At 48.9% G+C, this 25,161-nt stretch overlaps 9 protein-coding genes across 9 annotated transcripts; all 9 read left to right on the top strand.

Moving 5' to 3' along the window:
* Positions 1–774: 774 nt before the first annotated feature.
* Positions 775–1,884, top strand: TbgDal_IX1190 (hypothetical protein, conserved; the record flags this gene model as incomplete). Its single annotated transcript, XM_011778013.1, has 1 exon — positions 775–1,884. One exon carries the CDS (start codon positions 775–777, stop codon positions 1,882–1,884), a length of 1,110 nt encoding a protein of 369 aa, XP_011776315.1.
* A 535-nt stretch (positions 1,885–2,419) lies between these two features.
* On the top strand, positions 2,420–4,240 carry TbgDal_IX1180 (hypothetical protein, conserved; the record flags this gene model as incomplete). Its single annotated transcript, XM_011778012.1, has 1 exon — positions 2,420–4,240. The coding sequence occupies one exon, from the start codon at positions 2,420–2,422 to the stop codon at positions 4,238–4,240; it is 1,821 nt and encodes a 606-aa protein (XP_011776314.1).
* A 1,496-nt stretch (positions 4,241–5,736) lies between these two features.
* TbgDal_IX1170 (hypothetical protein, conserved) lies at positions 5,737–11,496 on the top strand (the record flags this gene model as incomplete). The annotated part of the gene is made up of 1 exon (XM_011778011.1): positions 5,737–11,496. One exon carries the CDS (start codon positions 5,737–5,739, stop codon positions 11,494–11,496), a length of 5,760 nt encoding a protein of 1,919 aa, XP_011776313.1.
* A 659-nt stretch (positions 11,497–12,155) lies between these two features.
* On the top strand, positions 12,156–14,186 carry TbgDal_IX1160 (hypothetical protein, conserved; the record flags this gene model as incomplete). The annotated part of the gene is made up of 1 exon (XM_011778010.1): positions 12,156–14,186. One exon carries the CDS (start codon positions 12,156–12,158, stop codon positions 14,184–14,186), a length of 2,031 nt encoding a protein of 676 aa, XP_011776312.1.
* A 628-nt stretch (positions 14,187–14,814) lies between these two features.
* TbgDal_IX1150 (conserved hypothetical protein, unlikely) lies at positions 14,815–15,123 on the top strand (the record flags this gene model as incomplete). The annotated part of the gene is made up of 1 exon (XM_011778009.1): positions 14,815–15,123. One exon carries the CDS (start codon positions 14,815–14,817, stop codon positions 15,121–15,123), a length of 309 nt encoding a protein of 102 aa, XP_011776311.1.
* A 448-nt stretch (positions 15,124–15,571) lies between these two features.
* Positions 15,572–16,261, top strand: TbgDal_IX1140 (hypothetical protein, conserved; the record flags this gene model as incomplete). The annotated part of the gene is made up of 1 exon (XM_011778008.1): positions 15,572–16,261. The coding sequence occupies one exon, from the start codon at positions 15,572–15,574 to the stop codon at positions 16,259–16,261; it is 690 nt and encodes a 229-aa protein (XP_011776310.1).
* A 901-nt stretch (positions 16,262–17,162) lies between these two features.
* Positions 17,163–20,429, top strand: TbgDal_IX1130 (hypothetical protein, conserved; the record flags this gene model as incomplete). Its single annotated transcript, XM_011778007.1, has 1 exon — positions 17,163–20,429. The coding sequence occupies one exon, from the start codon at positions 17,163–17,165 to the stop codon at positions 20,427–20,429; it is 3,267 nt and encodes a 1,088-aa protein (XP_011776309.1).
* A 1,618-nt stretch (positions 20,430–22,047) lies between these two features.
* Positions 22,048–23,001, top strand: TbgDal_IX1120 (hypothetical protein, conserved; the record flags this gene model as incomplete). Its single annotated transcript, XM_011778006.1, has 1 exon — positions 22,048–23,001. One exon carries the CDS (start codon positions 22,048–22,050, stop codon positions 22,999–23,001), a length of 954 nt encoding a protein of 317 aa, XP_011776308.1.
* A 1,105-nt stretch (positions 23,002–24,106) lies between these two features.
* Positions 24,107–24,958, top strand: TbgDal_IX1110 (hypothetical protein, conserved; the record flags this gene model as incomplete). Its single annotated transcript, XM_011778005.1, has 1 exon — positions 24,107–24,958. One exon carries the CDS (start codon positions 24,107–24,109, stop codon positions 24,956–24,958), a length of 852 nt encoding a protein of 283 aa, XP_011776307.1.
* Between the last annotated feature and the right edge of the window lie 203 nt (positions 24,959–25,161).

The raw sequence follows: 25,161 nt of genomic DNA, 5'->3' as shown, positions 1-25,161 counted from the left end.
TTATTATTATTCTTTTTGCTGTTGTAATTGTCATCCGTTTTTCTCAGTGACTGCCTTTGGGGAGGATGGACTTTGCTCTGTTGCTTTGTTTTCGTTCGTTTATTCCTACTTAGTGCATTTTAATATAAATATATCTGTATTTAACTATACCATGCTCATTTTTGTGCCACAATGTATCCATAGTTTTAGTAATGCCCCCTTTTCACGCTTAAAAAAAAAAATACCTCCTGTTCGTTCGTCGCTTTCGTAAGTATTATCCATAGTCACCACATTGTTATTTTTATTATTTTTATTTTCGTAACTGCCTCTTTCATTTCATTTACTAAACTTGCCAAGTGGAATGGGTGCGTTGATGCACCTTTTAGTGGGAGAAAGAAAAAAGGGTAAGAAAAAATATGGTGATGTAGCGTCACAGTCTATTATGCCGGGTCGTTGATGTATACTACACTTTTTCCACCTGTGTCTTTTTTCTTTTTCTTTTTTTCCTCTGCTACGCTTCCCATCCTCTTTCTCGTCGTTTGGTACTACTAGTTTTCCGAGGCTGCTGAGTCACATACGCACACGCAGTCACTTGCTCCCGTGTCTGTTTTTTCCCCCTTTCTATACTCCTTGTGCTGCTACATCTATTTTGTATCTAGGGGGGGGGGGTGTAGAAACTTATAAGCGGTGCCGAACGACTTGGGACAGGAGGGTCGCATACGGCAACTTTGCCTTAATTTGAGGCCCAACGCCTTTTCTTTATATATTTGTAGACGCATTTACTAACAGCAGGTTATGGGTTCCATTATGTCTTGTCTGGAAGTGGGGAGCGATAGCAGGTGTTTCGGTCTCCCGACACCCGTAATGGCGGCGCTTGTAGCTGGAGCAGGGGGTTTGTTGTTCCTCTTATATAAGGTATACCGTTGCCAAACACGAAAGGTCTGTCGTCGCACGCCGGTTTTACAGAGTGTTAATATTGCTGTAAACCAGCCAGAGTTAGCCGTGAAGAAGGCTGCTGAACACATAATGAAGGGGGAAATCACCACGGTTGGGCAGTTGGTGTTCTTCTTCCGTGGCGGGGAGGAGAAAGCGATTAGAATTAATCGTAAGCTCTTCGAGTGCCTGCAGGGGGCGTTCCCGGTGGGGACTGCCGACCAACCACCTGCGGATGGTGCAAATGGTGCAGAGGGGCATGTGTGTCATATGATGCAACAGTTATGCCGTTGCGAGGAGCAGGCGGCTCGCTTAGAGGCGGAACGAGCCACGGCATTCGACGACGGAAACCCACAGCATATTGCGCTACTGGAAAGGTTGTGGGTGGCGGCGGGGAAACCCAAGTCGGCATTCGCCCGAAGGAGCAGCGAGTGGAACGATCTCGGGTTTCAGGGCATGGACCCCGTGACAGACCTCCGTGGTGGTGGTGTGCTCGCTCTCCGCCAATTTCTGCACTTTGCCGAGGCATATAATGACCATCTAAAAGGAATGATGGAATTCAATAAGCGTGCGCTAGCCGATGAAAAGAATCATTGGTACCTTCTCGCTGTTGTCTCCATTCAGTTTACAGCCCAATTACTCCTTCAGCGGGACTACAAGGTGTTTCTTCCACAACTAGAGGTGCTTTATGACACAATTTCGCGTGGTCATAAACCCGGAATTCTTACCGGTAGTTTGCGTAGTGCTGCTGCGATGTCGGAAGTGGGGGCTCAATCAATCGGTGCACTCTCTCAAAATTCCGTCGACTGCTCGGAGGGGGAGGAGACGAGCGATTTCGAGGTTGGCTACTTCGCTCTCCATCATCAACTATTGCTGAGTTTCAAGGAGTGTTGGCATCGTGACCTTCCACACGTTATGGAATACAACAAATACTTGTCTAAATTCCTAGAGAGCTTTTTCTCCCCCGAGTAGGGACGGATCTATGGAGTATTGATGAGTCCGCAACCGGACCGTTCATATCGACGCGCATGGTGTTGGACTCCTCTTAACATAAAGGGCTGGGGGGAAATGAGGATCGCGCATTATTTTCTATACGTGTCGTTATCTCTACCAAGGGGGAAGTTCCTAAACCCGACATTGAAGTATGCATATACGCGTAACTATTCTCCTTTGCTTTGCCGCCTGTTCTTCGAATCTCCGTTGGAGTTTTATTGCGCGGATTTTTTTTTGTTAAGCCCCTTTTGACTGTGGGAGAAGGGAGGGGGTGAGTGTGGGCCGGCGTCATCACCAACACGAAGTAAATGATGTTGCGGTTTCCTGTCAGGTGTATTATTTGTTTCCCCTCTTCATTTCCCCTCTGTAAATATGACCAAATATACATATATATTTATTTACGTGTACCCCCAATCGTGTTCACCATCGCACATATTAACCACTTTAGTAGGAAGGATAATCCCCCATAAAGGAGAACATACGTGGCGAGTTAGGGGTAGGAAAAAAAAATAAGATGACTAGCCAGCTGAATGCGAATGCGAAGGAATGGGTACCAACAGGTGATTTTTCAGCTTTTTCCCTTCCAGATTCTGCCGTTGCGGAAGGTGAAGGACTCGAGCAGAAGAGCGGAGTAGGGACGAATGGTAGCATGAATACCGTTCCAGGTTCACCCCCGCAGGAACAATATGACACGTTGCAGTGGAATGACATGGTTAGTGATCCTCCTCCGTACTTCCCTTCGTTTATGCTGGCCGGCCAAAGCATTTCAGCACCGAATGCAACGGAAGTTGGTGAGTTTACACTTGAGGGAATAGATTGGAAGAAGGAGTTTGACAACGTCATGGCTCTTACACGAGAACTCCTTGAGCGGCAGCTTAACGGCGAGCAGGACACTCCGGGAAGACAGGAAGCAGCGGAGCATGAGGCCGAAAATGCTGTTTCCAACCCGAAGGGATTACGTGCGACTCCTAAGACGACACCTGGTGCTGCCTCAATCCTTGACCCTGCTGCGTACCCCGATCTTCCGGGATGTGATGTAGTGAGACCATTGCAGAGCGGTAAGTGGCTGAAGGCCGCCTCCGCAATGAAGGGGAAGGCACAAACTGTACTAACTAACCGGGAAGGTAGGGAGCACAACGGCGACCGAGTTCACGGCACGTCCCGTATTGTAGGGGGGCATGGTGTGGCTTCAAGTGTCGGTGATGATGATGTTGACGAATTTGGACGGCCCCTGCCCCCTCTCACAGCAAATGGTAACCGGAGGTGGAAAAAACCAACGAAGGGGCAACAGAAGAGGGAGGCCGCTCAGAAAAATGCGTTCGAAGCCTTCGCTAACGCCCTCTTACATAGTGTTTCACCTTTTATGGCACCTCTTCGCGAGCGTTGCAAGACTTCACTCCCGCACATTAAAGTAGACCAACGCTTTGGAAAGGTTGGACAACCACATACGGCGGTTGCGCAGTTTGTAGTTGCTCCATTAGTAACTAACTACCGTCCGCGTCACTTTCATGACCTTACTCCCGGTGATCTGATGGAGTTTCATTACGATTTTGCCCAGGTACTGAAGCAGCTGAAATCAGCGGATGAAGTCTTGTTTGGTTATGGTCCCGTGTGGAAGCGCTATGCCGTTCCCTTTTGTTACGTGAACTGCAAGGAGTATCGGGATGAAGTTCTTAGCTTGTGCCCAGATGAGGTGCCCAACATGCGGGTGGAGGCGATTTACGAAGACGATGTGGTAAAGGACATCACCGATGTTGTTCTTTCTGTGGAAGAGTTGGAGCCGCTTCAGAACATGTCCTTTCTTCAGGCTATGGGGCGGCGTGTGAATTTAGCCCCATTGTTCGATGCATTTGACACTGTGTTCCAACCCATTGAAAATTATCGTATCATTATTAAGGAGTTGCACTCCGCGCCTTCGACGTACCTTATCCAAACTTCCCAACACGAAGTCAACCAGAAACCTCAGCCCCTCGTTCTTTATAATGATCCCAAATTGTGGTACGATTTGCCTGTGGTTAGTCGAATTAAGGTGGAATCAACTGTTGGACGTGGTGCTTCCGAGCGCGGTGGTGCGGCGGCTTCTGGGCAACCCGGGGTGATGTCAGCATCGTCGTTGGGTGGTCCTGCTTCCGAAAAGGAGGGACAGGGAAGAAATGCTGCGAGTGGTGGGACGACTGGGAGGAAGGCGAAAGACATTTCCACTGATTATCAAAACGGGGGTGGCTACAGATTTAATAGGGCGCAGATCTATGGGGTATTGATTCCGCTCGTGGGAAGCGCCGCATTTCTGACGGTAACAGGATTCATTTTGTGGCGGAGGAGAAAGACTAAGTGATGTGTCTACTTCGTTCTATTTCTTCAGCTCCCGTTTTCCGTATTTGTGGAAAGGGGGAAATCGTGCATTCCTATTGTTGTTGTTGCCGCGAGGCTGTTGAAGAAGGTATTTGGTTGGAGCAACATCTCTTACCCCTCATGTTGTTGCCTGCGCACCGTGTATGTGCTGGGACAATTGATTTGCCTCAGCACATGAACACGTTAAAATTAGAGGGTTGCGGTTGCGAGGGTTAGTACTGGTGGGTCGCTCGAGTCACTAGACCAGGGATGTCAGAATTGTCAAAAGGTAACGGTACGCCTCCCCAAACTCAACTTGGGAGAGGGGAATTAAATATGGACGCTGTACATAAAAGAAAAAAAAAAGACGGAAGAGGCACGTAACTGCGTATAGCAAACGAACTGATTAACAAAAAGGGAGAACTATTATCGTTTTTGTTAGACTCCTTCTCCCCCCCCCTTCGCAAACTGCTGACGAACCCTTCCAACCGAATCGCTAAGATGTCGCATTTGCGCTTCGCATCCCTACTCAACTATCGTATGCACCCAAATGCTTTAGCAGATTTATGTTCCTCACAGCGGAGCTGGCGACAACCTCCTCCTTTTAATCCAGGGGTGCGGTTTGTACTGTTGCTTGAGGAAGGCGGGTGGGGTGGTGGTAATGGGGGTGCATTGCTTCGTGTTGCGTGGGTTCTCTGAAGTGTACCGATATTGTGATATTCATATATATATTCAAATATATATATATATACAGATTTGTTTGGCTGAAGGTTCTGTTTTTCGTCGTCGTACATGCCTTTGAGCGCTTTTCTCTAACATATGTGACGGGTTTAATGACAGAAGCGGTGAACCAAGATACGATAATAAGGTAATGGGAAGGTACCTCCAGAACTGTAGGCTCACCTTTGGTGGGATTACTCGCTTCCGTGTAACTGATACCTTAAGTTTTTCTCTTAAAGGAAAAACGGCTGCGCGTGTGCATATGCGTCATTAAACTCTCTGTTTTTTTTTATTCTCTCCTTTCGTCTCTCATGTGTTCTTTTCTGTCTTTCTTCCGTTGAACTTTTCATTTTATCCTTATTACCACACTTGCTGAAAAGAGGTAAGTGTGTCTCCCACCACACGCAGAGCTTGTCTCCTGAAGATAGATTAAGGTAAGGGAGAGCACGCGGGCTGTGCTCTGCGGAGAGGGGTGGTGGTGTTTGCCCCATCTTTGCATTGCAGTGAGATCACTTTCTCCTCCTTCTGTTTTATTTCACTACTTACTTGCTGTGTGTTGGTGACGCTTGCAAACGCGAAGGGTGACAACGCGGTGGTGTTTGCGGAGCAGGGAAGGAAACAACAAGAAGGATATAGATTAAAAGAGGTGTGAAGCATACGCTAGTGCGAGGCTGCGCATTTGTGGTGCTTACTGCACAGTGTTTTTAAGTTGTCCGCTGTTTGAGTTTTTTTTTGTGATTTTTTTTTTCATCATTTTTGTGACGGCAGTAGTGGCTGGTTATGGTTGATTTATTGCGTAGTAGTTTGTCTCAGTTAAACGACGGCGCGGAACTGCCTTACAATGGTAGCAGTGATATTGAGCGACGATTGCTTAGTGGGTCGGTAGATGATGAGGAACCCGGGCCAAGTGAGTTGTCACCGGCACCACAACTGCTTGAGCTTGGGGACTTGTTGGGCTCACGCAGTGGCGGGTTCTCGAGTGCACCCAGCCTCACCGTACTGATGTCGGCGGCGGAGGTGGAAGTAGCTAAAAGTGTGCATGTTGCCCTTTCCATTTCATCCACCATGGAATGGGCTATTCTTTACCGCCAGCTACGGCAACGTCTCTGTATCGGACAGGTGCGTCAAGTCGATTTCAGTGATGTAAGTTTAGACAACGTACAATGGAGTTGGCTGTGCCAAACTATGCTGCCGGCCATGCCAAATCTAGTGTCACTGCGGTTGGTGCGGATGGGAGTAACAGATAGAAAACTGGCGGAGCTTCTACGCCACTGCCTTGCGTACGCTGTCGGTCGCAAACCCGGTCCGTCTGCACGACGGGTAGATCTACCCACTGTCCGCGGTATTCTGCCCCACTTAGGGGGAAAAAACATCTCCAGTAGCGACGACTTGGTTTCCAGGAGAAATGAAACATTGCCAGCATCCCGCAGTGGGGTGCGTGGGTACGGCCCCCTTCGTGGGTTACGCATACTTGATTTAAGTGAAAACCACCTTACGCATCGTAGTGCTACACTTATTGGTAAACTTCTCCTTTGGTCGGCAGACACATTGGATGAGCTGCGTCTCATGGGGAATAATCTTCAAGATTATGGATTCCAGATATTGAGCATATATATCTCTCGGTTGCGGTTGGCATCGCTCCGCGGGGAACCACACCTCTTCCCACCGAATCTCGTGCGTTTGTATGCGCAGCTTGTTGAACGGGAGAAAGTAGTTGGATCTCAACCTTATTTGCAAGAGGAGATGCAATCACCGACGTATTGTCCATCCTTTTTAGGGGATTGCAAAACCCCTACCGATGATGCTGGGGCAAGGAAGGATAGCAGCGGGGATGAATACCCTTCTATCCATTTAGGGGTTTCGCTACTAGACGTGAGGAAGTGCCAAGCATCGCCTCGTGGCATATCAGAGCTTCTAGCGGCGGCGAGTGCTGCCCACCGTTTGAGCACCGTGTTGTTTTCGGGAAACTCTGCCCCTACGTCTTTGCGGTCAGAACCCAAGCAGTTAGGTAAAAGATGCGGCATTCAAGACGCTGCCGGCGATCCCAATGCCAGCGATGATGTGGTAACCACTCCACCCTCAACTGAGAACAAAAAAGTAGGTGACAGCTCTTCTACTGGCTCACTTCTACCCAGCAGTGCCTGTAGGTTTTCAAATTTCGCGGAGCTTAAGCACCCTTGCATGCTAACCACAGTTAATCTTGGTGGCGTACCGCTATCAACACTATGCACACCTCTTTGCTGCCGCAACCTTTTCCTAAACCTCCTCTTTTGCTGCCCCCGTTTAAGTGTGCTCGATCTGTCGGGCACATTTGACGCGGCTCAGTTACCAGCAGTGGCTATTCGGCAGATTCAGTTTGGTAACGAGCAGGTTCTTGCTGACAACGACATTTTTCAACAGTCTTTTAATCACGAAGCAGAAAAGTTGGTTGACGCATCAGTATTTGCTCTTGAGAAACTAATGTTTGACAGGCAGGTATGTGTGGGGAATATAATGTGTGAACTATTTGCTCACGCAGCGTTGAATGCGCAGAGGCGGCATTGCCCTGCTCCAACAGCGTTTCGTAGATTGAAGGAAATACACCTGGAAGGTACAGGAATTTCTGACGCCGCTGTGAAAGGGTTAACCGCCGCCGTACGAACTGTCGTACTGACTGGTGTTTTGGCTGAACTCACGTTACTAAACGTGGCAGACAATTTTCTCACCTCACGAGGTTGCGTGTGTCTTCTGCACGCGTTTGTAATAGAGTGGCCATTGTCCGTCTCGTCGGTGGAAGTTGTGTCGCTGCAACAAAGTAGGGGTATCGCTTGTGGCAACATAAAGGCTTTTGAGGAAGTTAATCGGGCTGCACTGAATGCCGTTAAACGAAGGAAGGAGGAGCAAAGGAGGAAAAGTCATGTACCCTCGCTACTCGTTCATTTTGGGGCGTATGGGGCAGTTGTGCAGACTCGTTCAAGTAACGAGGAAATCACGCTGAAGGGACCCCGTACAGATTGGAAGGGTGCAACCATCAGTCACATGTGTGAGCGCGCACCGAAGCCGGCGGCAAAACGCGTTTGCAGATCGTTAGGCACATCAATTGGAATTATCGTATCGTCTTCACAGTGCGATGAACAACATCAGGAGCAGCTGCACACGGAAAAGTTTCTCTCAGAGACGCTACTTTATGCACATCAGTTGGATAGTGTTGCCTCTATGGAGTTACGTACTGCGCGTGTTGACGAATACGCGGATGTGGGTGAGGCACAACAGTGGACCCCACGGTGTTTGCACACGGAGTCGTCGCTTTTGCAACGGTTGATTGCAGACGGTTCGCCTCCGGAGAACATGTGGTTCAGCACGTATAACGGCCCACCGCAACATGAGGATAGTGAGGTGCAGTGCCGCTCGTGTGCCTCGCAGGTGACTGTGTTACCGTCCTCTCTCGGTGTTGAGTTTGGCCACCTCTTAGGGTCACGGGAAGTGACGCATGATCAGGACAGTGGATTTCTCAGCAAGGAGTCTGTAGCATCACTAAATGACAAAAGCGGAGGAGACGACAACGATAAACGGGAGGGGCGCGGAGTCACTGAGTCCGGTGGAGTCGTTCACGTTAGTTCTCAACTGATACCTGAAGGAGGCGACATATTGCCGCACTTCCACTCACCAACTCGGCATGCGGAGCCGCCTCATGGAACCACAACCACTGCACTACAAGCGAAGAAAAAGCTCACAATACCCAATCGCAAGGGCAGGAGTTCATCGACTCTCCAAAGAAAGCTAAAGTTCCGCAACAAAAGGAATATCATTATGCGATATTACCATCGGGCAGGTGACACGATATGCCGCGGCTGGACGTTGCTGCAGCGTGACGATGCAGTTGGTGAGCACGCGCGTGCGCGTCTTGAGAAAGATCTTTTGATGTGCCTCCAACCACCAGATGGATACTGCGACGATGCGGTAGTCGAGTCTGTTACGTTACTTGTCGATACCTCGTCTTCCCGCTCTCCAACTGACGACGACAAAACGAGCTGTGACAGCGGCTATATCAATGCGGAGGGGAATACCAGCAGACTGCTCGTTGTGTCGAATGAGAGTCGGTCCACGTTAGAACAACGTTTGCGTAGTTGTGTTAGCCAAGTCGATGGAGGTACCGCCTTCCCTCGGTTCACGAAGGTAATGCAGGTATATGGTGTAGACATGGTTGAGGTGGCTCGAGGCGTCTTAAATGCCGCTCCTTCTCACCGCCGGACATACCTAGGTTCCGTAACAGCGGAATCGTTCGTCCATACTCACCACGGACGGGAAGACCAATTGCTGGAGGACCTGAACGACCTGCTTGTTGGTGCTGCTGATATGCCCGACGAGGAACAGTGTGCCGTTACCCCACCTATTTCTTCTTCTGCTAGGAGGCGGTTGAAACTGAAAACCGGGGAAGCACAAATATCTGGGGGATCCGTTTGCTTTTCTGCGGAGGAGGCCTCATTCTCAAATATGGAAGGTGCTGTTTCCGGTGAGAGGATCAGGAAGAGGGCAAAAGGCAGTAAAGGAAGAGATGAGGAGGGAGAAACGTTGCATAGTAATCATGGTTTGTCTAACGGGCAAATAAATGTCAAACCTGCTAGCACGCTGCCGAAAAAAACGGTAGCGGAGGGAGCGATACCACATCCCATAGAACCTGTACCGCCCTCCCTTGATATGTCTCCCAGGAGCGTATCTTCGGGTCTTCATGGCGTTAACGCGGAGGGAGAGCGCTCTGTTCGTTCGCCTTCCTCGCGGCCTGGGAGGACGAAGACACATCTTTTTGTTTTACCACACCGGGAAGGGAGTATTCTTTGCTGCGGTTGGAGGTTACTGAGCCGCTCCGACAAGGTTGGGGAGATGGCGAGACGTGAGCTGGAGGCTGACGTGCTGTCGTTCCTGCAAGACACCCTGGAAGGCAAGGCTAACCCCAATCTAAGCAACGGGAGCGAAGGAGCAGGAGCCAAACTTTCTTCGAGGAGTGAACGTTCGTTATCGGCTGTAATATCTGTACGCATGGTGTTTGATAGTTCACCTCCTGGTATGCAGCTGCGCGTGGTAACGAGTTTTCCCCATGCGGCGGTATCGAGCGGACTGGTGGACCTGCAGCAGAAGGAAGGTGAAGCGGCGTTCCCACGCTTTGCAGGCATGTTTAGCACCAAGGCGACATATAACACGGTTTCATCTATTGAGAAGCATTTGCAGCAGCGTGACACAACCGGGCAGGTGCGTCCACGCGTTCTGGAGAAGTACCGTACGATAAGTTCGCTGGTACATTGTTTCCATGACGATGAAGATGGACTGTTAATGGAATTAATGCTTCCGGGTTTGAAGAGTTTGGATGCATTTGTCGAGGCCCCATCAACAGCAGCAAAGGCACAAGAACGTACCCGAAAGGACTCGGGAAAGACAACCAAAGGTACGACAAGTGAAGACATCCACCCTAGTTTACCGCATGCAGACAAGGAAGTTGAAAGCACGAAGAAATCCGGAAGGTCGGGTGAAGGTGTGGACATGGGGGCAAGAGAACCCGCGGAAAGTCGCAGGGTACCCCGGATTGAACTCATGAACCACGCACTAGCGGTTGGCCCCCAGAAGGCGCCCGTCGCTACCGCTCAGTCCGCTGCGAACAACGAGGCTTCACCCCCTTCTACAATCTCTTCGCTGTCTTCTTCTGTGAATAGGCAGTTTGACTTGGTGTCACAACTTCCAAACGAGGCAAACGGTGCCCCCAGTGTCGCTCAAGATAGCACAGAGGATAATGACGAGAGTATTGCCACCAGCATGGAGTCAGTTTTCGCTGAAAAGCTCCGTCGTTTACAATACCTCTCCTACAATGCGATTGCACACGGTGCCCTTCTCTTGGACAGGCGACAACGACACAAGAACCGCATATGCAAAGGTAAATGGGGGCGTGTGTGTGTGACAGTTGCTGTGGAATGGGACGTTTTCCTTGTTGTGTACTTTGTGAAGCACTCTGCCTTTCGTGTCTCCTCTCGTAAATCCCTTGTGCTTGTGCACCCCATTGCGAGCGGTGTAAGGTGTTCTGTCGAAGTTGGAGGGAATGCGGCCAACGACACGCACACCAGTGGCAACGATGTGGTTATTCATGTAGAGCGGCACTACGACCCAGAGACTTTGGGCCTCACCACTTCCGAGCTGGAGCAGCGGCTGCAACAACTGATATTGACCACTGTACGGAAGAAGGAAGGAGCACCTTCCATGTGCAGCAACCGTAACTCACAGATGAATATGGCAGCGGGTGAAAACAGTGTGGTAAGTCGACATTCATCCATCTCGGCCGTAGGCAGCGCGGAGCACAGCAATGGTTCAATGTTTTTAACATTGATGCCGACGGCAGCTCAGCTTCTGAATCGCCAAGTGACAATGCGTGTCACATTGAAGAGCGCAGCGAAGGCGCGTAGAGCTGTCACCGCCATTCACGAGGCGGGAGAACGTGCGGTTTCAATGATTCGCGACACAATAAATGAACAAAGACGACAGGCTGCTGCTGCGGCTGCTCGTTCCCTACATACGTAAATGTCATTGAATCCGGTGGGCTACGTCGATACTAATAAACTTCCTTTTCCTTGTGTTACGCCTGTACTACGCTCGTTCTACTCTTCACTGAGAAGCGGAGATAATTGCAGACTAGCATGTGTAAAGGGTGTTGTGAGGGGGAATGAGGGGAATCAGTATGTGCAGAAAGGCGGTTATAATACGTCAGAGCGTGACACAGTGGAGTGATAACTTTTTAAACAGAAAATAATTCTGTCTCCGAGGAAGTTTGCTTATAGCGATGTTTCGTCATTTTGAATATTGAAGTATTTGTTTTGGTGTGTTTGCGGTGTTTCTTTTTTTTTTTCCTCATCGTGGCTGGTGGCGTTTGCTGTTGCCCCGTATGCAGTGCACGCCGTCTTTCAAATTGTCTTTTGATGCCCGGGTTCATCCGGTAAGAGGAGTACCGTGAAGTAGTGCGTGCATTGTCAAAGGATTCGTCTACATTCATATCTGGATGTTTTTTTTTTTCCACCGAACGATTGTGCCATTATGTGCACTATATTGATGGTTAAGTGCGTCCACCAAGTCAGTGATGTGCTTTGTGTATTCTCTTCCTCATTTTCATTTGCTTTTTTTTCTTTCTCGGTGCGTCGTGATGGGGGCGTACCATCCAATCACGACCGTGGCAGCGACGGAAAATGTACAAGAAGGCCCTTCATTCCTTTTTTTTGAAGGTGCATCCTGACTTTTTCCACCACAACCGTAGCCAACAGACGGTTAATGAAAGTTCTGTTGCCCGCCTCAATGAGTTGCTCAGTTGGGCCAAGGCATTCAAGAGTGGCCATCTTCAACCGCCACCCTCTTCGTCGTTTACACTTACATTCTACAGGAAACCTGACGACAACATGGGTAATGGTGAGACAAGAAGGGAGGGGTCCGGTTCCCCAGTTTCTTCGCTTGCGGGCCGCAGCATGGGAGATGGGTCATTATCGCCAACAATCATCCAATCTACCTTTGAACTCCCTTCGAATTTCGCACCAAGTGACAATCACCGTGGAACGGTGGAACGTGCGGTGAATAAATTTCTGCGCGATTTGCTTCGCCGGGCCGCTTGCATTGATTCCGTGACAGAGTCGATATCCGAGGCAGAGGACGCCACGGCGGCGCGTGCGGAAGCAAAACCACTGAGGCGGCGGCCGAGAGGAAGTCAACACCGAGGCGCCCCAACTGGACCTAAATCGTTGCTTGACGAGGCGGTGGAAAGTATGACTCTACAGTGGAGCCTTACACCCGCTCCAACACTGCAGGAACTCATTGAAGCCGACCAAATTCTGTTTTCTCGGGATCTTTCACCACTGCAGTCCGCCGCCGCTCTGAGCACACTGCAGCGCCACCTCGGGGAACTGAACTACTCGGCGTGGGAGTCAATGCCACTCATTGTATCGAACCAATTTAGCATCGGTGACCTCACTGGCACAATAACGATTCCATGGGATTTTACCCCTGAGCAGTTTCACAGCTTCATGGCACATAACGAAAAAGGGGTTGCCCGCTGCCGTGAGGTTGCCACTCAATACGCATCAACTATCGAACAACTTATTGCCGAGCTTTGCACAGCGCTGGAATTAGATGACATTCTAGTTTCGTGCAGTCACCAAGATGCTTTGCGGTTGATGGAGCTGCTTCACCGCAACAGGGAGCTGTTGATTCAGTACGGGCTGTCCAAGTTAACGCTGGAGGTGGGGAACCGTCATGCAACACGAGCCAACGGTGTGGTTATCATTAACTGCAGCCTCACCTCGGAGCAGCTGCGCCCATGGTTAAAGGCAATCTCGCCTAAACTTCCACTGCAGCAGCGTCTGTATGAGCTGTCCAAGCAAATGTTGGAATCTACACTGTGGCATCTGAAAGAATTTCGCACTATGGTTGAGCCAGGAGGTGTCGACGTCTTCAGCAACGATTGCACGTACGCCGAGCGGTTACAATGGTCAAAGGAACTGTTCCGTATAGGCCCCTCGCTCGCTCCATGGGATTGGTCGGAAATGACCTTCGTTCTTTCCCCTGATGTCGATATTGATTGGGCGAACGGACTTTTGGCGCTTCCGTACAATTTTGATGGTGATGCGCTTGTGAGGTATGTGGAGGAGGTTCAACAGGAGGCGAAGAGTCGCAAACGAGAAGAACTTCTGGCGGCAAGCGCAATGCAGCGGGAGGAAGAGGAAAGGCGAAGGAAACAACAACATGATGAGGAGTTGATGGTGGAATGTCAGGAAAAAGGAGAGCGGAGTGGTGACGACTCGCCAACGGTAGCTGAGCGCATGCGTCATTTGTATCGACAAACAAACCCTCATATGGATGAATATCTTGCGTCCAGTAATAGTAGAGTCGACACGCTTCCTGTTGAGCGGCCTCTGTCGCATGCAGTAACCTTCAACTCTGACGCTGAAGCAGAGGATCAACTGAAGTGGGAAGGGTTCTACGCTGAACCGTATGTGGACCAAGCCCCAACTAGTGACATTGATGACATGGCACACACTTTCATGTTAACCAATCGCTGGCACCGTGAAGAGGCTGCAAAGAAAATGTTGGACCAACTGCGTGGTACGTATGGGAAGAAGAGTCGAAGGTTTGAGTATCAAAAGATGGGCGATGTGCTGGAGATCAACAATGCTAAAGTGCAGCCGAAGGGGTTTCCCACACTGACCAGGGGGATAAAGCCTGGATGTTAAAGCTATTGGTACCAACGATATTCTTGACCGACTGCGCACACTGATGGTCAATGGTGTCGCATATTTCGCGTGTGGTAAAACATCCGAATGAGCGAACGATGGAGTTGTGCACATACCCATGTATGGCGGTCGGGGAATCATTACGACAGCAGAGCAGGGTGACCTCTTCACTGACGGTGTTTTGTCGCCTAAGTCGCATATCGAACCTTGGCTACACACCGAGGGTGTTTTCACGGTAAATACGCGGTACGATTTGCACATTCTGACGGCCTAGGTGTATAATTGGCTCTTAACACTCTGGCAGGCAACCGAAAGTAGTGGATTCTACCTAGCGTGCCAACATTGACTATCTGCCCCTTTTCCATTTCATCACCTCTTTTTTTTTTCTCTTTTTTCCTCTCTTGTTCTGGGTAGGTTTGCTGTAGTGTAGTGAATGTTGCGTTGTGGGGGGAAATGCAGTTGCCATTCGTCGTTTGAGGAAGGGAGAGGTAGCAGTACCGTGTTACCCTACCGACTGCTTTGATATGTTGGATGATTTGGGTGTCAAAGGGCTGCAAGATCTTTTTGTTCTGGCGTTTTTCGTGCTTCGTTGAAAGCAGTACCGTGTTACCCTACCAACTACTTTGATATGTTGGATGATTTGGGTGTCAAAGGGCTGCAAGATTTGGATGTGTCTTTCCTATATGACTTTACGGACAACTTGAAACAGTATCCCAACCATGTCTTCCGCCAAGTTGACGCTTTCCCTCATGAGCGTTCCTACTTCGTTCTGGATTCGCCACACACACCATCACCGCAGTGGCTGCCTGCTCCACGCTGTATGTCCGTACGTTTGTTGTTTGATGGACATCTGCGCGTTCGGACTTCAGAAGTTTCTGCACCATTCTTTCTCAATCGCCCCCCTTTTCTTCCTCTAACCCTTTTAAATGACGCATAAGGACGCGGCCATTCCTTTAGACCTCCACACAATCCGAAACAAACGGTTATGATTAAATGGAGACGTGAAGAGGGGAGCATCCGCACTCCTACACCACAAGAGTAAGTCGGGGGATTCGTGCGGGGACTACCCCTTCCTGAAGTCCTCTTTACCATGCACGTGGGTCGTTATGCTTTAGCGGAGCGTAAAGGATGAAGTTTAGGAGGAACGGAACGGCGGACGCACGCTTATCTCTTTCTCGCTGTCGTTTGCTCTGGTACTGCTGGGCTTATTTATCATTATTGTTGTAACTGTACTAGTTACTGTTCTGAGGGTCTGCCACTGGTATTTGTATCTTTTTCCCTCTGCATGTATGACAACGAAGAGAAGTCAGGGTGAGGTGGGTAAGGGAGAGCTAGTGTGGCGTTGCGTTACGCACCGAAAGACGCGATTATAGAGAAGAAGCCGGATGAGCACCGCTCAGTCGTGGGCTGTGGCTGCCCTTGCGCTCTTTAGCAGTGACGGAAAACCGCTTATCGTCCGCACATTTACTTCTCCCAACAGCGGACATGGCGGCGTACCGGCGGTTTGTCGTGGGGGCGTTTTTGTTGGAGAAGAGGATGTTATGCGGCTACACGTCCTCATCTTATCGTCATTGGATCGGTGCGACGAGATTGTTCAAGAACGGCGGAAGCAGCAGATGGCCAACGTCGAGAAGTCGGGTGACGGCTCTGCCTCTCCTAGAGGTTCTGCGCGGGTAACAGCTGGAGCTGATGTTCGTTTTCTGGGGAAACTCATACGAAGTTACACATTCACTACTTACGGCTTTCAGTCGGCCTCTGGCATCCGAACCGTACTGGCAGTTGTGGGCGACGCTCCACTTGATGCTGTCCTGCCGCTCTGCCGCTCGACGTATGAGGCCGCATCTGCAGCGCTGTGCAACCCGTTTTGTTTAACAAGGACGAGCGCTGAACTGCTTCGCCGCCTGTGTAGGACTGTGAGGGCAGACATCATCGGATCTGACGCTGACGTGGTAAAATTTTTCCCGCTGTCGGCGCGGGACGCGATGGATGAGGATCCGTCTCTAGCCAACTCCCGTGCCTTCAATATGCAGATACAGACAAACATTGAGCCATTCACCGCGAGCGCCTTCACTTGAGTCACAACACTCACCGGGATATCGGTGACGTAGTCGCACTTTTTTGACCATTGATGTTTTTACTTGCTCCACCGTCTTTGTTGTGTCGACTACGGGGTGTATTTCGCATACCGTTGCGAAGTCTCACTGTTTCCTCCGCAAACTGTTATAAAGAAATTGCGCTTCGCGTGAGCTTGACTGTTTTGCTACAACACCTGCACGCAAACCCCTGTCTCTCCTTCTCATTGTGATAAGACACTACTGTTTTGTTGTACTATCTTCTTTATTCTAATTATTCTATTCCCTTTTTTCTTTCCGTCTTACTTGCGTGGTTCCGTTGTATTATTGGCGGGAGAGTGAGGTAAGAGCCACAATGGTCATCGGCAAAGTAATATGTCAGTCGAAAGGTAAATGTGCATCCGCCATTGCAGACAAACGGAGCAGCAACACCAGCACAGGCAATGCCATCAAAAAAAAAAAGGTAATGGAGTGAAGGGGTTCACGACAACCTGATAGGTCTCAGTGGGTTAGTGCTGTCAGTGGATTTGAGGTGCGAAGTTGGTGAACTGGTGGCGTAACCAAACATACGTGTGCACACGCAGCCAAAGCGCGTGGGCTGCTAATTAGGGTAATTCCTCTCTTTATCACCAGTTATTCATTTAAATAAATAAATAAATAAATAAATAAATAAATAAATATATATATATATATATATATACGAATACGTATCTGGTCTCACCCCGTCTGTATTTGCCTGTTTCCGTGCGCGCTGTCAGGGGCAGTAAAGGAAATCATACATGTACACAATGCAAACGATTGAAAAATGCTTCACTAACTTTTACTGCCACCCTTCCCTTCCCACCGTAAACAAAACAAAACCGTTCTCTTTTTAAGAAGAATAGGAAAAGAAATCTATTTTACAATGCAGACTAGCAGTGTCTCGGAGGTTGATTGCCTCGCAGAACAAATGTACTCGAGCCCGGATCCCTCAATCAGGCAGCGGGCGCAGGCATCACTTGAACAACTTACAAAGGCGGAAGCGGACCAGTCTATCATATGTGCCATTCTTCAGCAGTCCAACAATCAGTACGCGCTGCTCTTCATGTCTCAATGTCTTGTTCTGTGGTTCAAAGCTGTGCGGAAGTGGATCAGCGAGGAAGAGAAGCAGAATGTGATTGTTGTGCATTGCGGCGGCTGTGTCAAGCGTGCCCTTGAAAATGGTGCGCCGAAACATGTGGTGTCGGCCCTTCTATCTGCGTACGCGAAACTGACAAAACTTGCCTTTGAAGCTGATCCCCTCCTTGAAGGAGCTGTAAATTATCCCATTGAGTTGCTGCGACATGAGGCGGATGGTACGAACATGCAACTGCTTGGTTTGATGATGCTCAATGCGTTGGTGGTGGAGTTCTCCAAGTACGATTCATCTCGGTCTAAGACATATCTAGGATTTGTGGCGCATCGACACTGTAGCGGTAACTTCAATGAGAAGTGTCTCCTGAATATTTTGGTGGAGGCGCTGAAACTACTAGAGAAGTTAACGGTGAACACTCCGCACATTACCGAAATTGTGAAGCTCGTGGAAAACTGCTTCTCGTTTGATTTTCGAGCTATAATGGTTGATGATACGGAGGACCTTCCCTTCGTTCACTTCCCATGCGCATGGAAACCTACTATCTTAAGTGACCAGACCCTACAAACGCTATGGGGCCAGCACGCCGCGCTGCCGCACCCGCACTGTGCAAGTCTACTTTCAGCTATTTCGAATATATGTGGCACTTATCGCTCATTCTTTGAAACGGTTGAGGAACGGCTGCAGTACATTGAATTCACACTCACTAAATTAATACAGGTGACCATGTTGCAAGATGGTCGGCTTAAGATACCCCGCTACATTGAGACTCTTGCTGAGGCATTCCGCCGTGTAGTGCTTTCCCTTGGCTACCGCGAACTCCGTCAGGTTGCAGTCTTCGAGCAATGGGTGACGGCGTTTCAATCCATTTCGGTAGATGTGCTGTCGATTACATTTGGCCAAGAAGGGAGTTTCTCCACAGCCACTGCAGTGATGGCGTTCTGGGTTGCGCTTACAACTTCAAAGCGGCGTAGTTACTCGGAGCAGTGTCCTCAAGATATTGAGGTTGCAGTACTTCCGGTTCTACGTGCCTTCTTGGTGGCACGTATTCACGGCGCGGATGCAAGCGGTGGGGATTCTTTCTCGTTAGAAGATGCGGATGGTGGTCTCGCGGAAGCGGTACTCGCACAGTCTGATGCCTACGCTAACGTGTGCCTCCTCGACCCCGCAACGTATCTTGGTGATTTCGCAAATTATCTCAATCAGCAAGTGGGCATGTCGATCTTCACATCACCTCTCTCCACTGGTTGGCTGTTTTATATTGCTGGTGGTGTTGCGTGGCTCGTGCTGTTTAGCATGGAAAGTTCAGGTATTGAACCGTGCTCACATGTTTTTGCATACGCTAGGGGCTGTGCTGACCATCGCAGGAACCACAGTGGCAACCCTGCATTATTCAGTAGTTTTGTGGAGCGTGGAATGCTGCACTTCCTGACGAATATGCAGTCTGTGATCACTGGTGCTCGCCACGGCAACCTATCAGCTGTTGTGACTAATGTTTTTCAGGACCGTGGGCAACTCTTTCAGTTTGTATTGGATAACGTCGGCCATAATCTGTTGCGTGGTCCTGATAGCTTGGACGCGATGGACATCATCCGATCGTCTGCCGATGTCATCGTTGAGGCTTGCCGTGAGGCTCCGCCTCAGTTACTGCGAGAGCTGTCCCTTGAACTTCCCCCAACGTCTGATCTGCCACTTGCCCAATCAGAACAAACATACAAACTCCGTACCAATATCACGAAGGCATTGTGGTTTGTCCGTTCAACGGGGAGTTACACAAGGGAGCGCATGGAGTCATATCTTAGCAACGTTGACTTCAGCATGCAGAGAACTGTGAATAATGAGGTAAATAGCCCGAGCTTTATAGCCGGGTGGGTGCGTGACCTGCGTGGCGCTTGCCAGGCGTTGAAGGAAGACCAGTTGTCTTCTTTGGACTTCATCGATTGGTTTCTCTCCCGTTACTCCGTCTTTGTCACCATCGTTGACACAGCGGGTGATTCACCGATTGTGGTAACAGCACTCATGCGCTTCCTCTGCGAGCTCGTTACCCCTGGAAAATATGGAAGGCTTCACATATCATCAAGCAGCAACAGTGCCGTTGGACTAATGCTTTTCAAGCATCTCTGTGATCTCGTTGAGAAGGTAGAGAAGCGCACATTCTCCATCGATCATCTTATGGCTCTCTCCTCCTTATCAGGCAGCTACAACAAGGTGCTTAAACCATGGATGCTGGCCATGGATATCATGAAGAGGTGCATGGAAGGGTCTTTTGTTCCTTTTGGTGCGATGTTATACTACAATGATGACACTTTTGAACGCACTACGGTAGACCTCCTCCGAAAGCTGGCATTGGTTGGGACAAATGTGTTTAAGGAGCACGGAAAGTTTACTGTAGTTGCTGTTGACCTTTTGCGTCTGTTAGTTGAGGAAAACTTGTATTTTTGTCTACGGGGTCTCACAGGCGACGAGCTAGTGGGGTTAATCAACGCCGTTATAACAGTGTGTGAAGACGTGGACACGCAGTCTGGCGTGCTTGTGCATGGGTTGGGGTTTCTCACATTTATCTCAGGACTTGTACAGGAGGTGAGGGCGATCGCTCTCTCGCCATCGTTGCGTCCCACAGATACTCACGGCCCGGACCAGTCCCCTGCACCCTTCACGCAACCCTTCGGATCCTCGCGTCTCTCGTCCCCAATGCCCCCTGTTCAGCAGAGCATCGTCAGTAGGCCCCCACGGCTGGCAACAGAGGTTCGTGAGCATTTGGCCAGGTTATTAGCGCCACATGATAGCGTATGGCAGAGGTTATTGAGTACAGCCATGAACATTATTGTGTTTCAGGATCGCGCAGTAAATTCAAGCTGTGCTGTCGTACATCATATCTTCGAGGCACACCCTCCTTTCTGGTTTAACTACGTGGAGCAACTGATTATGTCGTTCCCGGAGGGTAAACATGCGACACTGCGGGAGGCTTTCTCGGTTCTTACGAACGCAGCGGAGACGAGAGAGAAGTTTTTTTCGGAAGTGTTCACGCTGCGTCAAGTGCTCCGCCGGCTCGGAACCTAACAACATTGAAATAATGGGTGAAATAATGCAACAAATGTGCAAACTCTATGTGCCTGGTTAAACTTTGCTTTAAATATTATAGGCTCACTGTAGTTTCTTGTTTTTTTAAATATTGTTATCTTTCCCCAATACATTGTGATTGATGCTTCTTAGAAAACTTATTTTTACTTCAGCAATCCTGTTGTTTATGTTCGGGCCCGATTCATCCCATTAAAGAGACGTATGTTATTCATGACGCTATAAACACACGTGTCCACGTCTTCCTACGTGCTGCAGCGCACGTGAAAACCAGCAGTCAACTTTTCCTTCTCGTTTCTTGAGTTACGCCACAACTGTAAGAGAGAGAGAGGATGCATGTCTGTTTGTCTGCATGTCGACTTTCTAGTTTTCTGCTGTTATCAGCTGTGGCCCTACGGTTCTGCGCTATTCAAGGTCGCGTAAAGTAAAAAGAAAGAAAGAGAAGTGGAGGGAAGAAGGAAGGGAGGGGGAAAAAAAAACACGTAACAGAAGCAGTGTGGGAGTGATATAAGTAAAACTTGCGCTTTTATTGTGAGGGGGTTATGGAGCTGGGAACTGGGGCGTTAACTTTTGAAGGTGGTGCGTGTGCGTGTGTGTGTGTGTGTGTGGAAAAATGGGTTGAATAGTGGGAAAGTACGGGGAGGGAAGTTATTTGTTGGCACATGTAACTTTTGTTTGTGTGAAATGAAGGGATTTCAGAAAAAAAAAGCAGAGGGGTTCTTACTTGACGGCGTCCACGTGCTGTATCTGTGATTTTTCCTGTGTATAGGCATATTATTTGAGAAGTGTGGAACCATTTTAGGTGGAAGGTGTGTTAGTGTGAAAGCGAAGGAAAGGTAGTGCGTTTGACCAATCTCGCCTGTATGAGAGTGTGCACCCAGCCGTTCCACATTGCCCTTCCTTCCCCTTACTTACGTCCTCTTCTCCCTCCCACATGTATTGCTTTGCAACGAGTTATGTTTACTTTCCATTGTTTGATTGGTTCAAGGACATTCAGAGTGCTGGTCGAAGTTGTGGGTTCTTTTGCTTTCTTTCATCATAGTCGATACGCGACTGAGGAGAGGGGAGGGAGGTGAAGGTGAAGAAGGGAAAGAAAACGGAAAAAGGTGTTGAAACCCCCTGGGGCGGGATGGTTCGCACACCTGGAGGAACCGGGAAATATAATTTGTAAGGTGTCTGTACGTGTGTGTCTGTGGTGTTCATATTCGGTGATGTTTCTTCTTTCTGATGGCAAGGCAGAGACACCAGAAGCAGCAAAGTTTTACCACATTTCCTTTACAGAATGTTATAACAGCCGCGACGTAAGGCAGTCATGCATCGACCGCTGTTGATAATGATCAATATTTCGTTAAACCTCCTATGTGATGTATCACGTTCACTCCGCCGCAGAGCAAAGAGTACTGTTGAAGTGGTAAACATTTGGGTGTGCTGTGCACCCGTCCCAGTGAACTGTATTCTTTTCCTTTTCTTTTTACGTACGGTTTTGAATTTCTTGGGTTTACGTAGCGTATTTCCTCACGGCAAGCCGGTTACGGTTTGGAAGTAAGCGCTCCGCACCCTTTCGCATCTGTTCTCAAGCGCTGCTGCTCTAACACTAACGATGGATCAGGACCTCTCTGTTTGTGAGCAGGAGTACAAAAAGCTGCTCGACCCCGAGGAACCTCTGTTTAGTCGCACACGCGAGTTGTACCGTCTGAAGGAATCCATACTGAGGACTCCTGCTGGTGTTCATGTGCTTGCCAAAGCTGTTGACACTACAAACTCTGTGTTACTACAGCATGAGCTTGTGTACAATCTTGGTCAATCGGCTATGGTAGAAGCATGCCCACATCTGGAACGGTTCATTCGCGCAGTGGGCAAGTATGATATTGTTACTCGTCACGAGGCCGTTGAGGCCTTAGGCGCCATTGGGGACCCTGCATGTATTCCACTTCTGCGGCACTTCATGGAACCGGCGAATGAACCAGAGGCCGCCATTCGTGAGTCATGTGAACTCGCGCTGAAACGAATAGAAATGCTCGAAGAGAAAGGTAAGGAGGCTGTGGGACCGGCAGCAAACTGTCCATTTGTCTCTATTGATCCTGCACCCGCCTTCAACGGCACCAACACCGGTGGCTCTGCCCCCTATACCGTTTCAGAACTTGAGAATCTATTATGTGACACTACCGGTGCAGTTTCGCTGTGGTTACGTTACCAGGCTATGTTCACGCTTAGAAACATTGGAACCCCGGAAGCGGTAGCCGCGCTCTCTCGGGCACTGCGACAAGACAACACGAGTGCATTACTTCGGCACGAGGTGGCATTTGTACTTGGACAGCTGGAGCATCCGGCAAGCCAACCCGCTCTGCTTGATGCACTTCGGGATGAGCATGAGGCGCCAATGGTGCGACACGAGGCGGCGGAGGCGCTGGGGGCAATCGCTGATCCAAAGACACTTCCCGCACTAGAGGAGTATGCGAAGCACAAGGAAGCGATCGTGCGTGATAGTTGCGTGGTAGCGCTTGAAATGCATAAATATTGGTCACAATTTAACAATCAGAGAATCCAACACTAGTGGTCAGTGCTGTAGTCCTGAGAAGGATCATGGCCTCTTGAGCATGGTGAGGAAATGGTGTCCACACATGCGTATATAAATAAGTATATGTATGTCTGTCAGTGAGTGCATGTGTTGCAGTTTTCGCAGTGCTATGCTCTCGCGTTATGAAATTTGATGCCACCGAGATGCATTGTCGTGCTTCTTTTCGAACGATTGATGTGACTGTTGACACGTCGCTGGTTGTCCTTCAACCTCCTTTCCCCTCTCTATTTTCTCAAGAGGTGTGGCTGAGAATGTTACTCACCCACTGCTGTGCCTCAGCATACGCCAATAGTCCTATTCATTTTCCTCATATGCATATGTGTTCGTACGTGTTACGTGGCAGGTACTAATTGAAGCGACGAGTGGATGATTTAAGCATGGTCTTGACTTGCAGCACAAGTTCGCATGAGTGCACAGGTGAATGCTGGGCTGCGTGCTTTCTCCATTGTGTTGCTGCTGTTGGTTTACTTTCGGTGCATTCACTTAACCCCCTAAACTAAAAAGAAGGGGATACATAAGAAAAAGTATTCGCTTAAACGTTTTTTTTCTTTTTAAATGCACGCAAAGTGTAAGAAGCTCGAAGAAAGGAAATGGGAAATAGGGGGGGGGAAAGATAAAGAGGAAGAGGGAGCGATGTGAGGGAAAAAAGAATGAAAAAAACAGGATGAAGATATTGAGGTTGAGCATCGGAAAGAAGAGGAGGTGGTATTGTGTAAAACGCGTAGCTTTTTCTTCCCTTTACTCATTCTTATATATATATAAATATATATGTTACTCTCACTTTCCTTCGCACAAAAATCTTCACTCCACCCAACTGCGCACAGGTGTGTGAGGTTGTTTAAGTTTATACTTTGCGTGACGCACGTGTTCCACAACGTTACTGTATGGTTGTTTTCGTTACTTGTTCTCGTCCAAGTTGCTTTGCTTTTCACAATTTTGCAGTTACTCCAAAGTAAGACTCTCCTTGAAAGTGGGGAAAAAAGCAAACAAACAAGAAAAAGATAACAATCACAATATAATAGTAAAGTAGTTCACAGAGAAACTACCAACAGAAGATTGAAACAAACAGAAGTTAGAACCAATGGGGCTTTATGGCGCATATGACACGTACATGTCACCTCTAGTCCGTGACTGGCCCATTCTCCTTCCTATGGTGGCGGTGTACGGTGCCGTTCAGGTAACAGCACAGTGGATATATCCTAAAGTGTTTGGTACCGCTTTCCAAAAACTCGCGCGAGATGACCAAAATAATGTTATTGTGCGGACGGTGAGTGTTTTTAATGGGCTTCTTATGGTAGGTTCTGCAGTGTGCTTTGTTACGAACCTCCGTGATCATGGTTACGTCCTCGACACTGACGTGTATCGCGAGATTCCATATTACCGTTTCTTTCGGGTTGCCATAGTAGCGTATTTTGTTTGGGACATTTTTGTCTGTTTTGCATATAAATGGGAGGCGCAGTGGAAAGTTCATGCTTTTGCAAGCCTCGTGGGAGCTTACTTGCTATCGTTTCCCTACTCCGATCAGTATGGATCGTACTTCACAGGTATGTTTGAGCTTAGCAACGTACCGTTTCATATCTCCTCCATCATACGCACGCTGCGTACTACAGCATTCAGCTCCCTTGCGACAATCTGCGATGTTGTGTTTGCATTTATGTTTCTCATCATTCGTGTTGTGGGAGGTTCGGTTGTGACATTCAGATGGCTACAATTAATGTACAAATTGCTCATGGATACGCGGAGCGATGATAAGGTCGTGGTACATGATGAAGCAAGTATAATTGTTTCCATGGTGCTCCTGTCTATCATTCAGAGTTTACAGTACGTGTGGCTTTTTGAGATTATGAAGCAGGGCTATAGACGCTTTGTCGTCGCTGATGACAGTAATGCTGATGATCAGGTGTCCGTCAGTAAAAGGAAGAAGAAAGAATAAATGGGTGTGATCCGTAACGAAGGCTTTGTTTTGTACTACGTTATGCGGAATGGAGTAACTTTTTGATAGAAGCATCTTCTGTTGAGATAACGCGCCCGCCATATGGTGCTTGTGATAAAACCACTCTTTTTCCTTTGAAGCAGTGGCTGTTGCTGCTTTTTTTTTTTGTATTACCGTCCATTCTTCTGTTTGCGTGTTACCAT

Source organism: Trypanosoma brucei, chromosome 9 (genome assembly GCF_000210295.1).
Source record: "Trypanosoma brucei gambiense DAL972 chromosome 9, complete sequence".
In the NCBI taxonomy this organism is placed as follows: domain Eukaryota; phylum Euglenozoa; class Kinetoplastea; order Trypanosomatida; family Trypanosomatidae; genus Trypanosoma; species Trypanosoma brucei.
Note: the sequence above shows the minus strand (reverse complement) of the source record. Positions and strands in the feature narration are given on the sequence as shown.